At 30.9% G+C, this 13,761-nt stretch overlaps 3 protein-coding genes across 3 annotated transcripts; 2 read left to right on the forward strand and 1 right to left on the reverse strand.

The window, feature by feature from the left end:
- Positions 1-271: 271 nt before the first annotated feature.
- Positions 272-7,015, reverse strand: LOC123674207 (tubulin-specific chaperone E). Its single transcript, XM_045609122.1, has 8 exons — positions 6,696-7,015; positions 6,452-6,625; positions 5,928-6,131; positions 4,446-4,634; positions 3,046-3,439; positions 2,860-2,991; positions 1,727-1,880; positions 272-694 (listed from the first exon to the last, which is right to left on the reverse strand). Exons 1-8 carry the CDS (start codon positions 6,704-6,706, stop codon positions 399-401), a joined length of 1,554 nt encoding a protein of 517 aa, XP_045465078.1. The 5' UTR covers positions 6,707-7,015; the 3' UTR covers positions 272-398.
- A 6-nt stretch (positions 7,016-7,021) lies between these two features.
- Positions 7,022-8,517, forward strand: LOC123674209 (beta-centractin). The gene has a single exon (XM_045609125.1). It carries the CDS (start codon positions 7,183-7,185, stop codon positions 8,311-8,313), a length of 1,131 nt encoding a protein of 376 aa, XP_045465081.1. The 5' UTR covers positions 7,022-7,182; the 3' UTR covers positions 8,314-8,517.
- Positions 8,518-11,192: 2,675 nt separating this feature from the next.
- LOC123674213 lies at positions 11,193-13,505 on the forward strand. The gene has a single exon (XM_045609130.1). The coding sequence runs from the start codon at positions 11,293-11,295 to the stop codon at positions 13,483-13,485; it is 2,193 nt and encodes a 730-aa protein (XP_045465086.1). The 5' UTR covers positions 11,193-11,292; the 3' UTR covers positions 13,486-13,505.
- Positions 13,506-13,761: the final 256 nt, after the last annotated feature.

The raw sequence follows: 13,761 nt of genomic DNA on the forward strand, positions 1-13,761 counted from the left end.
AATTATGTTATATAAACTGTTATTGTTGGAGTACAATATTCATTGCTTCATGGTCTATACTTATAAATTCTTTTGAAATATTGACTTAGTGGTATTGAACCAAATGCTAAATTTTATCTTGAAGTAATTTCAATGTAACTCGATATAAATTTCACAAAAGCTTCATTAAACTTAATAATAATCCTAAAATATTGAAATATACCTCGGCATTTTTTCTTTGGGAAAATTCAACATAACAAGGTGCAGACTTGTTTCAATAAAACAACATCAATCTGGTTGCTTTAATTAATTCATTATCATCAAGAAATAGTAAATTATAATAATAATCAGTTAAAAGTTATTTTCAGTAAAAAAAATTAATAGAATCTATTGTTACTGAAGTTATAAGTGGAAAAAAATCACTCATGACTTATAAGAATTCTATCTCCATCTTGCATTGAATAAAAACTTATTTCTCTTTGTTCTTCCAAGTTGATTTGCAAATTAGACTCCTCCCCTCTCATATGAATCAAGTTTGGTCTGTAATTCAACTTGAATGCCTTTTGTGCTAGCATAACTAACTTTTGGACTAAAATGGTCTTAGGTAATTTCTTTATAACTATCTGTCCGTTATATTCGAATTTCAATTCAATGAGAGTATTTGTTATCGATTGGGATTTGACAACCAGCTCTCCTTCCACAGGTTCTCCATACACTAAAAAAGAAAATGATGACTTTTAGTTTTTCCTAACTCCTAAGCCTCTTAAAGACCTCTACAAAGCTCAGGTCTTGAAGGGGCTTAGGAAAGTCACGCCAAAAAACATCAGACAAAAAGAATGCACATTTTTTTACTTTACTGATCCAAACCCAAAAACAGCATCGTCCAGATTTTGAGTTATGATCAGAATTTGGAAAATTTAGTATTGATCTAGAAGCATTTTTTGATAAGTAATTGAAAGGTATCGCCTGTCTGTGTTTGCAAATCCTGAGAACTAACAATTCTTATCAATACAAAACCTAATTAAATATGGATATTCAATTTGAGGCGTGTACGTTGAGCAAGCTCAAACATTAAATTCCTGGGATTGTAATATATCTAATATACAGTTTGTAGCTGGTTCTAAAGGCATTTCAGCTTTTTCGTATTCACTGTGCACCCTACTCATGCTTGAACATGGAAATCCCAAGACCTCAATATCTCACATTCTACTAGTCCGATTTTGATGACATTTGGAAAATATATTCGTGTTGAGACATAAAAGGTTAAAAAGAATGACTGTTTATGGCAGATAGATAATATAACTCACTGTAGAGTGCTGACTTCTTAGGGGAGAAGGACATGAAGGCGGTCATATCATGGATTTCTGAACTTAAAAGTAATCAATGGTAATTGAGACATAGAAAATTGATCGGTCATTTGCCAGTTGTATTGGAATACTAATCATACTCGAAAGTGATTCCTCGCATATCCCTTTGTAAAACATACTTTCAATATAATTGAATTGTGAAACGTATAGTCAAGTGTTTTATTTATTTTCTTTTACTAGTCATACATTGAACCGGAAAGCGGGAAAAAGAAAAACAGCTTCTCTTATCATCTTGCGGAGTCATAGATTAGTTTAGTCGTAATTTACAGGGAAAAAATCTTATAGAGAGGACCTAATAGTGCGAAAATTCCTCTACAGAAATTTGCTCAACAAGAAGAAGAATGAGTTGATTAATGAATGAATGAATAACTTGAACTTACTATTGATGAGTTCTAGAAATCTATTATGTAATTTCAGGAATGATTCTCTGACTTTAGTATTCTTCACTCTCAACCATTCTAAACCATATATTTTCATATAGTCATATTCAGCTTCCTTTCTCATGTAAGATTTCAATTCTGTACCATTCAAAACCTAGAAAATTATTGTATTTGAAGCAATTCATGCTGATTGAAGTGAATGGAATCATATAATAAGTGCAGCATTTAAAAGAATATATGCACAATAACTAGAAAATTAAACAATTTTCAACAAATCCGTGTTTTCACCTCCTCAAGAAAATATGTTTCAGTTAAATATACAGGGTTAGGACTATGAAATCAGGCGGCCAATTTGGACCAAGCCAACTTTTCGTCTATAAATTTCGATTTCCATATCCAATGAGATATTAGATCATTGATGTGATCAGATTGAAATTTTTCACAGAGCTTGCAATTGTTATTTCATACGACCACTCGAAATCTATACTCCATTAGTTTTATGGTCACCAAAAATATTTGGTAATTTCTTTTCGATATTCGAAATTGTTATAGTTACATATAAATGCAAAGTTGCATTTTTTATCAAATCTCCAAATTTGCAATTAACGTGAAAACAAAATTTCGAATGGACATATTTACTGGACTTTAGTAGGATTTTGTACATTATCAAACTTAACCTACCCTGACTGAATATTTAAAATTTTCGTGTAGAAACAAAAATCTTGAGGAAAATTACAGGGTGATAGAGAAATGTAGACAGACCAGTCAATCAGAGAAAGGTGTTATATACAGAATGTTGACAAGGAAGAGAATAGGGATATATTGATAAAATGAGATCTAATAGAATTGTATAATCTGCAAAGACCACCGAAAAGATGGGAACAAAGTTGGTTTTCCCATCTATGAATAGATTCCAAAGCTCAACAAACAGGGAGAATTCTCTAGCTAAAAGATGAAGAAGAAAATTGTAATGGGGCCTCCACATGGTTTATCCAATCCTAGGAAAGGATCTGTCCGCTATACACTAATGTTCCGCATATAATTTGAAAAGTGCAAAATCTATTGTCACAGTGAATATTTTAATTTGCAAGAAATCAAGAAAAATATTGTTTTTAGCAAACACAATCACTTACCTTCAAATTCCCTATTCTAGCAACAATAATTTCAAAGCTATTCGCTAAACTTTCACTTTCCAAAATGGGATTTTTTATAAATCTCAACTCTTCTAAATTTTTCATTCTATTCAATTCGCTTATCGAATCCCACTGTAAAATATAAATTCACAAGAATAACATTCAATCAAGTACACAATGGCTCACATTATCGATGAGATTGTTACTGATGACTAGTTTCTTCAATTTTGAGAAGGTGTTTACTTTAGGTTCGTCACCCACAAAATCAATTCTCTTAAGACCGACATTACCAATTAATAGTTGTTCCAAATTTTCCAATACACTCAATTTGCATATTTCCGACCATTCTCCTATTTCATTATCCTCAATATCTAATACTTTCAAGTTTCTCAGTACTTCTGGAGATGTATCCAGATTTGTAATATTATTCATTGGCACTCTTAATTCCTCTATATTTGGAAATGCTAATGTTACTTTCAAGATATCTTGCCATGTTAAACGCATTGTAGTACATATCAGAGTTTCTACAGTGGGTACATTATAATCCTCAATTTCTTCTGGTATGATGAGTAAATTTTCACTGAAAATCAAGCAAATGATAGTTATAGAGTATCTCTCAATAATACACTGATTTATTCAAACATTGATTCTAAATCTAACGCAAGGAGATCAAATATGAAAAATTAACCCAGGACAAAATTGAATTTGCATTCATCAATAGAAAGTCTAGTGTGATTGGAACAATTGATATCAAATGGATGCAAAATAATTTCTATGAGGAAAAAAGTTGTAGCCTGCTTCATTTTTCCAACCGAAAGTCGGTAGGGCAAATGAAGAGAGGTTTTGCTATTTACAGATCACACAACTGACAGTGTTGTCGATACAACAATGGCGGGTTTGAGAATTTTTCCCCAGAATTGAGGAAATATTTATAAACTGGAAAATTCAATGTTATTTAGAAACTTATGGAATTGAAAGGATAAGTAAATAGACATAATAATAGTAATAGTATCAGTCTTGAAACAAAATTCCAAAAAAAATTTTTTTTTAAATTAGAACACTGTAAGATTGAAAATCTGCATAAGAACTCAATACAATAATTTTGATTTTCGGTAAAAAATACTCTTTCAAAAGACCTAATTTTCCCTTCTGAAATATCATTACCTTGATTGATTTTACCATTGTCACAAAACAGGCTTGTTTACATCTATTTTTTCTTTCAATTTAACAGGAAATTTTTGCAAACACGAATTGTCAGATTAAGAGAACTTTCAAATGATGTAGCACTATTCCTTATCAAATTTTTAGGGGTTGAAGCATTTCCTATTTCAAGAGATTTTTTTCATTCATCACAGTATATGCAAATTATACACTATATGTAGTTCAGTATTTCCTTTTTAACGCATAATATCTGGATATAAAGATACATATCAATGAAATAACTGAATACATATCTAATATGTATTAAACAAAAAAAAATAATATCACATAATATAAAAAAGTATTTAATAGACCAAAAATTTAAGTAACTGAAATCTTAGGGTGATTTTTCTTCTGAGTTAATTTTATACAACTAAAATAATTACCTCACATTCAACCAAGACAGTTGATTCAATTGAGCACATATCTGAAAGACTGTTTTCCAGGAAGAAATTAAGTTTAAACTTAAATTCAATTCCTTGATGTTGGGAGATAATTGTTCCAACTGATTACTTTCGCCAGGTGAACTGATTTTTTGGTTTCTCAAATCCACCACTTGAAGGGAATAAAAATCGCTAAAAACATCATAAGAATTTAAAACAAAGTTTTATTATCCCAGATAAAACTTGAATAAAATATATTCAAGAATAAGTGCATGTGCTTTAATGTCCAACTAGATATATGTATAATGAAAATAGTTTGGGAAGCATTAATCCTCAAGAAAGCATTCACTATAAAAATCTTATCTAAAAATTACACAGTGTAAAGGCCACGTTTTGAAAATAGTTCCAGATGCACATTTTGCTCAGCCAATTAGTACCTACGTTCAAACTCTTGTGTCTCCCTAAGTCACCAGTTAAAATAAAGCATTGGGAACAATATGAAGTGTTCAGAATATAATGAACTCAATTCAAATTGTTGACAATATAAATGGTTATTCGAAAATAACCAAAGACTCATTCAAAATGCGGCATATCCTTACTTATGTAAAAATTTCAATTTAGAATGGTGAATTTCAGATAATTTTGAACCAATCATCAAAATGAATGCCAACATATTTGTCTTTTGAGCACATGAGAGTACCAGATCTAAACATTCTAAACTCATCATTTATAGATTTACCGGTCAAAGAATAAAAAGTATATGGAATGTTCTCCACTTTTCCAGAACATAAAATTAGACCATCAAATTAGGTTCGAGAAAAAATTTAGTTTGACTAACTATCTGAAAAATATAAATTGAAAAATTTTTAGGCGTGTATCGAAAGTGCGTGGCTTTTTTAATCCAAATACTGCAAGGCGCGTACATGGAATGTCAATAATTCTGGATTGCTTGCGTTGAACTATTTGAATCAAGTAAATGCAATTGTGGTAGAAAGAATGCTCATGCTTAATGGTTCCACTATCGGCGCTTTTTGATGTGTGGAGACAGTACTTTAGGTAATAGGTAGGTGGTTTGTCTACTTGTATCAAACATTTGAGGTTAATATCAAAATATAGCATACGCCCTCACACCCACAGCATATGCCCTGTGGTATTTGGAGCGTGCTACTAAGTACTGTCATTAGTGGCTTCAATCAATATCTCGAAAATTGAGTGAACATTATGGTTTAAACATTTTCCTTTAGAGAAGGACATTCAAACATGATAGTAAAATACATATTCAATTTACTATGATCTTTCAATTTCTTGATGTTTTCTACTTTGAATTTAGTAATTAAGTTTGAAGTAATCATATCTCATAATGTTTTCAAACCTCACATAAGATTATTATTCAACCATTGCTACAATCAATTTTGTAGTTTTGTGCTCCTAAAGAAGCCTATTGTTAAATATGAATAGAAAGAAAAACATGTTAATCTACCTTACCTCTGTTTGTCAAGAACTTTCTCAAAACCTACCATTTCTAAAAATGGGGCATTAATACTTTGTTGAAAATTAAACAATTCTTGTTGGATTTCTAAAGGCATAGAGTCATTATGTTTCTTTCCATATCTTTCTATAATTGATGTAATTATTGACTGCCCAAATTCCACTTTTTCTGGTCTAACAAATGTTCCTGAACTCTGAAAACTAAAGAACTGAATTCAATGAATGTGAACAAATGGTTAATTATAATTGTTATAGTAGTTCTAAGGTAAACGTTACTGCACCTTTCTCCACAGAACCGTCATTTGTAACAATTGTATGATATGGTTACAATAACAACATTTTGACAACGTATCAATTTAAGAATAATAGTAAGTCCAACATGAACTCAAAATTTGATAATTGGATATTGATAACTCAAAATTCATACATGGGATAAGGATACGCAGTTGTGAATATTCAGAATGGTGAATTACCTAACAGGCAATTTTGATAAAACTACATTTGTGTGTAATATTCATTACCTAGCTTCGAAGTATTGTTTTCCATTAAAATTTCCATTATGCTTTCCTCTATTGGGATCATCCCAGTCAATTCCCAACCAAATAGATGAATAACCTTCTATATTTCCTATATACTTCACTGTACCTATGGAATCGGAGCATTCAATTCTATCACCTATTTGAAAAATTTTTTCACTGAAAATAATAAAATTTTCCAAATTTAAAAATTAAATCGCATTAAATTATCAAATTTTAAAGAAAGTACCTCTTGGCCATAATGACTATATATCCTTCAATCCGAAGGAAACTTAATTAATAATATAGTTTTTCTTCATATGCAATAATATAATTTTCAAATATCCATAAGATATTATTTATCTGTCAAAATTTAAGCAATGTTGCCGAAATGTAACTGAACTTTCTCCATCTATAAATTCATTTCAGCCAGAAATATAATGAATATTTTGTGTGTTGAGAGTTTTTCCAAATAAATAAATTATTTGGAGCATAATAAGTTTTTTTTTTGTTTTCGAACTAAAAAGTAAAGAAAAACGTTTTCTTTCTCCGAACCTTATTGGGTTGACAGGTGCAAAACAGTGACCTGAGTGACAGCAAGTCCAGGCCCTGGGTGGATGATTAGATGGTTGTTTTACCCTGATTAAAATTAATCTATACTTATCAAATATTTAAAGCCTTTTCGAAGTTTATGGAGCAGATAGAACTAAATTAAAAAAAAAAAATTTGAATAAAAAATGGAAACTTATGATGTCATAGTCAATCAACCGGTAGTAATAGATAATGGATCTGGTGTTATTAAAGCTGGATTTGCAGGTGATCAAATTCCTAAATGCAGGTTTCCAAATTACGTAGGACGCCCTAAACATGTCAGAGTAATGGCAGGAGCTCTAGAAGGAGATATTTTCATTGGACCGAAAGCTGAAGAACATAGGGGTTTACTTTCTATTAAATATCCAATGGAACATGGACATGTTACAGACTGGAATGATATGGAAAAAATTTGGACTTATATTTATTCAAAAGATCAACTATCGACTTTTTCTGAAGAACATCCAGTGCTCCTAACTGAGGCACCTTTGAATCCCAGACCAAATAGAGAGAAAGCTGCAGAGTTGCTCTTTGAATCATTCAATGTGCCAGCACTTTACATCTCTATGCAAGCTGTGTTGAGTTTATATTCTACAGGTAGAACCACCGGTGTAGTTTTAGATTCAGGAGATGGTGTTACACATGCAGTACCAATTTATGAAGGATTTGCAATGCCACATAGTATAATGAGGGTAGACATAGCTGGGAGAGATGTATCTAGATATTTAAAACTTTTACTCTGTAAAGAAGGCATAAATCTTCGAACATCTGCTGAATTTGAAACGGTTCGCACAATCAAAGAAAAAGTATGTTATTTAGCAGCTAACCCTGTAAAAGAAGAATCTGTAGAAGTTGATAACATGCAGTATACACTTCCAGATGGAAACATAGTAAAAATAGGACCAGCCAGATTCAGGGCACCTGAACTCTTATTTAGACCAGATCTTATAGGTGAAGAATGTGAAGGTTTGCATGAAGTCCTTGTTTATTCCATTCAAAAGTCTGATTTGGATTTGAGAAAAATTTTATTCAAAAATATTGTGTTATCTGGCGGTTCCACATTATTTAAAGGTTTTGGGGATAGACTTCTAGCCGAAATTAAAAAACTTGCTCCTAAAGATGTTCAGATCAAAATTTCTGCTCCTCAAGAAAGATTATATTCCACTTGGATAGGCGGCTCTATTTTAGCATCTCTTGACACATTCAAGAAAATGTGGGTATCAAAGAGGGAATTTGATGAAGAAGGACAACGAGCTGTCCATCGAAAAATGTTCTAAGTATAAAACAAATCTTTATTATAATTAGGTAGCAATTTACTTTTATTATAAGTGATAAACTATATTTGCTAATAACAGGCTTAAAGCAATTTATTCCACTCATTTTTATACATATTGTGTAATAAATAAGCTGTTTTCATTCAAAATTCTGTTTTTTTAATTTATTTTATTGTATAATGTCCATTAAAACGTACTAAATGCTTACTGTATTCTTTAAATGCTCTATCCCATCCATAAAGTAAAAATTTTGAAAAATGAATTCTCAGAAATCATCATGTTAAATTGTCAAAAATCCCCTCACTTATCATTTCAATACATACTATTTGCAAAGGTATCCTAAGTGACGTTATACGTTTTTACAGGAACAACCTTTTTTTGTTACGACGTGAAGCATTCATCTAAGGTACTCCATTATTAATATGCCCACTAAAGGACTAAAAAAAGTATTCGGGATTACTTTACATAAATGGTTTCCGCCAAAATAAGGGTGATCCTGTAAAAAACGCATGGTGTCATTTACGATACTTTGGCAAATATATATCGATTTGAAAGTTGAACCGTCATATTGGTTTAAATATTTTGAAAACAGTTACCCTTCATTCTTCAGTATTTGAACCTACATCAACCACTATAGTCTGTTAGTTCTCATCTAGGTAAACGTCTTACTGCACCATTAGTAGTACCATGTTATTTCCAAGTTGACGATTATGTTAGAATTAGAGTTGATTAATCCCTTTTGCATTATTTCCTGGTTGAACACTCTAAATTAAAAAAGGCACCCAATTACATAAAATGTAATATTGGATGCCTCTTCGAGCAGATTTCACAAAATACCTGCTAGAACGTTTCAACGAAGTAGTCGCTCTATTATCATTGAATTAAGAATTTTTGCTATTATTATAGTGACTAAGACATTACCTAGATAAAGAATATCTTGCTAGGTTGATTGAAGGTCGTAGTTCGAAAGAAAAAAAATTTTTTTTTAATTATTTAAGCAATTTTCACTGACACAGTTAAACACCAATATTTCATGAAAAAAGATTTAATGCAAAATAATACCAATTCTTAGAATTTGATGGAGTAAACCAATAGAACATTTTGTTTATTTGATTAGTTTCATAAATTTTTATCGCAAATAAAACTCCCTCTTGTTTCGGATTGTGAAAAGAATCGGAAGAGATATTTGAGATTGTGTGTCTAACCTTTATTAATTGGAGACGGCACCTTGAGAAGAAGAATATAATAATCCTCCTCATGTTGAGAGGAATGGAGGTGTGTATTACACTATATAGACTATTTTTGACCAATAAAAAACATTTTTTTGCCATTTGAAAAATATTAGTTTTGAGGCTTTTTGCCATGGCTAGGACATTGACACTGAAACCGAAACACCCTGTAGCATGTCCAATTTTTGATCAACGACTGAGAAGTATCGGTATGTATTCTGATAGAAGCTATAACATTAGAAGTTTTCATGCAAAAATATCAAAGTTATTAACATTGGAATGAAGGCCTATTTGAGAAAATATAAATATTTTTTTAGATTTCAGACAAATTTTCTGGAAAAAATATTCAAACGATTCATTAAATCCATATGTAGAATTAAATGAGTATCTGATAATAAATGAAAAAACTGGATGTTACTTTAAAAAACGAAAGTTAGTATCATTTCCGGTGAATCTCCACAAGGGGCAAGGGCGTAATAGGTATTATCATAGACAAATAATCCTTTCTCTATGGGTATTATTTATATTTATACGAATGACGAGCGCTCAATACGCTCTATTTGTGTGACGCCACACACCGCCATTTTTGGTTCTCCTGTCAGTGTTCGGAATCCAAACAAATAAATTGTCATTCAAATTAGTACGCAGTAGTTGAAGGAATTGGCTTATTTTCATAAATAAGAGTATTTGAGGAACGATTTCAGTATTAATTGATAGACAGAAGGAACGAGGTTAATACCAGTAAGTTTGAATCCTGTATCATTCCCCAAATTTTGTAAAAAGCCGTGTTTATTAGTTGAACTTCAAGTTCGAACTTACTGGCATTAATCTCGTACCTTCTATCTATCAATTAATAGTAAAATCGTTCCTTAAATAATCTTATTTATCAAAATGAGCCAATTTCTTCAACGACAACGTACTTATTTGAATGACAATATGTTTGTTTAGATTCCGAACACTGACAGGAGAACTAAAATGGCGGTGTGTGACGTCATCACTAATAGAGCGTATATCTCTCAACGTCAGTGTGTTGAAAGCTCATTGCATCTAGTTTCTGAATTATATAGTTTAAAATAATCATTCTAAGACAAATAAAAAATATAATTAGATGAAAGAGAATACATTGAGCCATACAAGGTGCTGCATTTTTTTGGGGGGGCAAAGTAAATCGAAATAATACGCAAAAATTGAGTTTTATATTGTTATAATATGTCATATTTCTCCATCTCTTTGGGTATCAAAATTCTGATTGGTTAATTCACAACGAAAATAATTTCTGCAATATCAGAAAAAAACGCCTGAAGATCTAAAAAACCGATCGTTATGAATTTTCATTGAAAAAGCCGCAATTCACACAAAATTATGGAATGAGACGAGGTCCCTGTAGGCACCACTATAGAAACAAAACACTTTTGATTTTTACATTTTAGGCCAGGAATTCACCGAACACTGAAATATAAAAATTTAACCGTTAATCGAGTCTTTCGAATCTACCTACGCATGAAATTACATTTCCAGCCGATAGGTGACTTGGAGAGGAACTTGAATCGCTAATCGAGCTCAACGAGTTAGAGAGAAGAAGAAAAAGAACGAGTGCTTGAAAAAAGATTACATCATTTTAATTTTATGGTTTTTGTAACTTAAACTAAATATTTCAACTTAACCTTAACATTTTAACTTAACCTAAACATTATAAGTTATAGTATTTATTGATCAAGTGTGTGTTTGTGAATATTCAGTTAACGCAGTTACAATGTCCACAGAAAATGAATTCGATATCACGTTAAATTTATATGAAGACAGTAAGTCAAGATCTATTACCTTAGACTGCATAAAAAGTTTTTTAAACAATGAAACTTACCAGAAATCTTTTGTGGCAAATATCAATAAACTATTAAGTTCATCATCTACAAGACTGGATGGTTTACAATTGTTGACAGAATGTATGACAAATTTTTCTGCCAATGTGATATCTGAACAGGCACCATTTTGGTTAAAGTGTTGTCTAACCAATTATGAGTATAGTACTGATAATGAGTTATATTTGAAGACCTTCAGAAATATTATTGAATGCTCCCAGAAACACTCTGAATTTAGTAGAAAATTCGCAACTGAGTTTTTAAACCCTATTTTGGATATATCGTTGAATACTTCAAAGGATTTATTCACAAAGAAAGCTTCACTAGAATGCCTCACTTCATGTTTGAAGTATTACTCAACTTTTTGTAAACAACATAAGAAGAAAATTGAAGACTATCTATTAAATATTTTGGGATCACCATTAGCAAGCCTGATAGCTGACTCTGGAAGAGCATTTATATATTGTCAAAATATTCCTACCATTGGCAACAACACTGTTAGTTGTATTACTAACTTGACTCTTTGTGTGAGAAAATTATGTGTTACGTACCATCGTTGCCTTGATGGTATTTTCGAACAATGGTTAGAGATAGAAAGATTTGATATAGAAGGTATTGAACCATATAATATCATAGACCCACCTCTACATTATAATTCCTTTTTGAAAATACAGTACAGAACACAAATCATACTCAACATTTTAGAGTGGTTCATAATGTTCCTCAGCGAAAAAGGATTTCTAATAGTTTATCCTGAAGAAATGTTGAGTGCTTTAGCAAGAGGATTATCATTGCATAGGTGTTCCAAGCAAGTGGCAATAGAAGAAAAATTCTTTTCTTCAAATTTAATGCTCATTCAAACAAAAATTTTGGAGGTACTTTGTGTTAAAACATTATCATTGAAAAATAGATTAGATTCGTTTTTTCCATTTATTTCAGAAATGTTAAGAGATGTCCTTAACAGAAGTAAAAATTGCGAATGTTACAGAAATAGCAAGTTATTCCAAGAAAATTTGTATGAATTGTTATTAAAATTGTTGCTGATAGGGCATGGGTTAGAAAGACCTTTGCAAAATGCCCTTGTTTCCCAAATAATTTCATATAATACACCTAGTGATGAAGGTGTTACTGTAAGAATCCAAGGAAATTTAGTAGGTCAATCTTCCAAATCCAAACAGAACATTATACTCAACAGTATTGCTTCTAAAAATAATGGGATAGATAAGACCAAATCATGGACTAAGGAGAAACTGAATGTTTCTATTAGTTACCTTGAAGGTTTACTAATACTAATGGAAGATTCTCTTGATAGTAATACTTTAGAAAAACTCACTTGTTTTCTCATAAATAATATTTTGCTTCTTCAGAAAGGAATTGTAAAAGCTCCTTTTAATGTTCAACGGACCCAAGAATTACTTTATGAAATAATATGTTCAATATTTAAACATGATGATAAAAATATATTTTTGAACTATGGTGATGACATCAATAGAATATTTGTTAATGGTTGCATTAATGATAATCTAAATATTTCTACAACCTGCTATATGGGATTAAGGGAAATGGAGAGAGTGTTCCAATCATTAAAGTTTGAAAAGTGCAATCATCCAAGTAAGCAACCAGTAACACCTAAATGTTTTGAATCAAGTGTGAATGGTATGACCTATTCAGACTCTAAAAATACTGAAATATTGAATTTAGAAGAAATGAATTGCCCAAATATGGAAGAAATTAGTGAACTTTCCCAAGTTGAACCAGTACTCAAAAAGACACACAAAAGTGTAACTCCTAAAGATTTTGAATTAGGTATGGATGATATGAACTATTTGGACTCTGAAAAAGGTGAAACATTGATGAACACAGAAGAAATGGATTATACAAATATGGAAGAAAGGAATTGCCTAAACTTAGAAGAAAAGGATTGCCTGAATATAGAAGAAAAGGAATGCCTAATCATAGAAGAGAAGGATTGTCGAAATATGAAAGAAATTTCTATTGATGAAGAGGAACCAATACTCAAAAAGAGAAAGGTAGAAGAAAATATTGCAGATTTATTTGCAAATGAATTCAATGAAGATTACAAATAAAATATGTATATATATTTAAATGTTGCATTTTTTTCATATTCATGGAAATAATGAATATGTCAAATACCCCTCCTGAATTGTGAAATATATAATGTGAACAATCACTAAATCTCATTCACTTGAAAAGTGGAAAAATAACTTATAGAAACTGAAAGGTAGATATAAAATACACAATCTTTAAATGTTTTGAGGAAAAAATAAGATATACATATTCACATATTATTTCTTATTTTATTTAAGTGAAACAATATAATCAATTGATATAGACAAGGAAAC

Source organism: Harmonia axyridis, chromosome 2 (genome assembly GCF_914767665.1).
Source record: "Harmonia axyridis chromosome 2, icHarAxyr1.1, whole genome shotgun sequence".
Classification (NCBI taxonomy): Eukaryota; Metazoa; Arthropoda; class Insecta; order Coleoptera; family Coccinellidae; genus Harmonia; species Harmonia axyridis.

Bases quoted from the DNA above. Each gene is read 5' to 3' on its own strand.
- LOC123674207 (XM_045609122.1), bottom strand. The intron at 4,635-5,927 runs GTAAGGTAGATT...TGATGTTTTTAG, and splicing joins AAAGTTCTTGACAAACAGAG to CGATTTTTATTCCCTTCAAG. The intron at 1,881-2,859 runs GTAAGTGATTGT...ATAATTTTCTAG, and splicing joins CTAGAATAGGGAATTTGAAG to GTTTTGAATGGTACAGAATT.
- LOC123674209 (XM_045609125.1), top strand. From the start codon at position 7,183: ATGGAAACTTATGATGTCATAGTCAATCAACCGGTAGTAATAGATAAT.
- LOC123674213 (XM_045609130.1), top strand. From the start codon at position 11,293: ATGTCCACAGAAAATGAATTCGATATCACGTTAAATTTATATGAAGAC.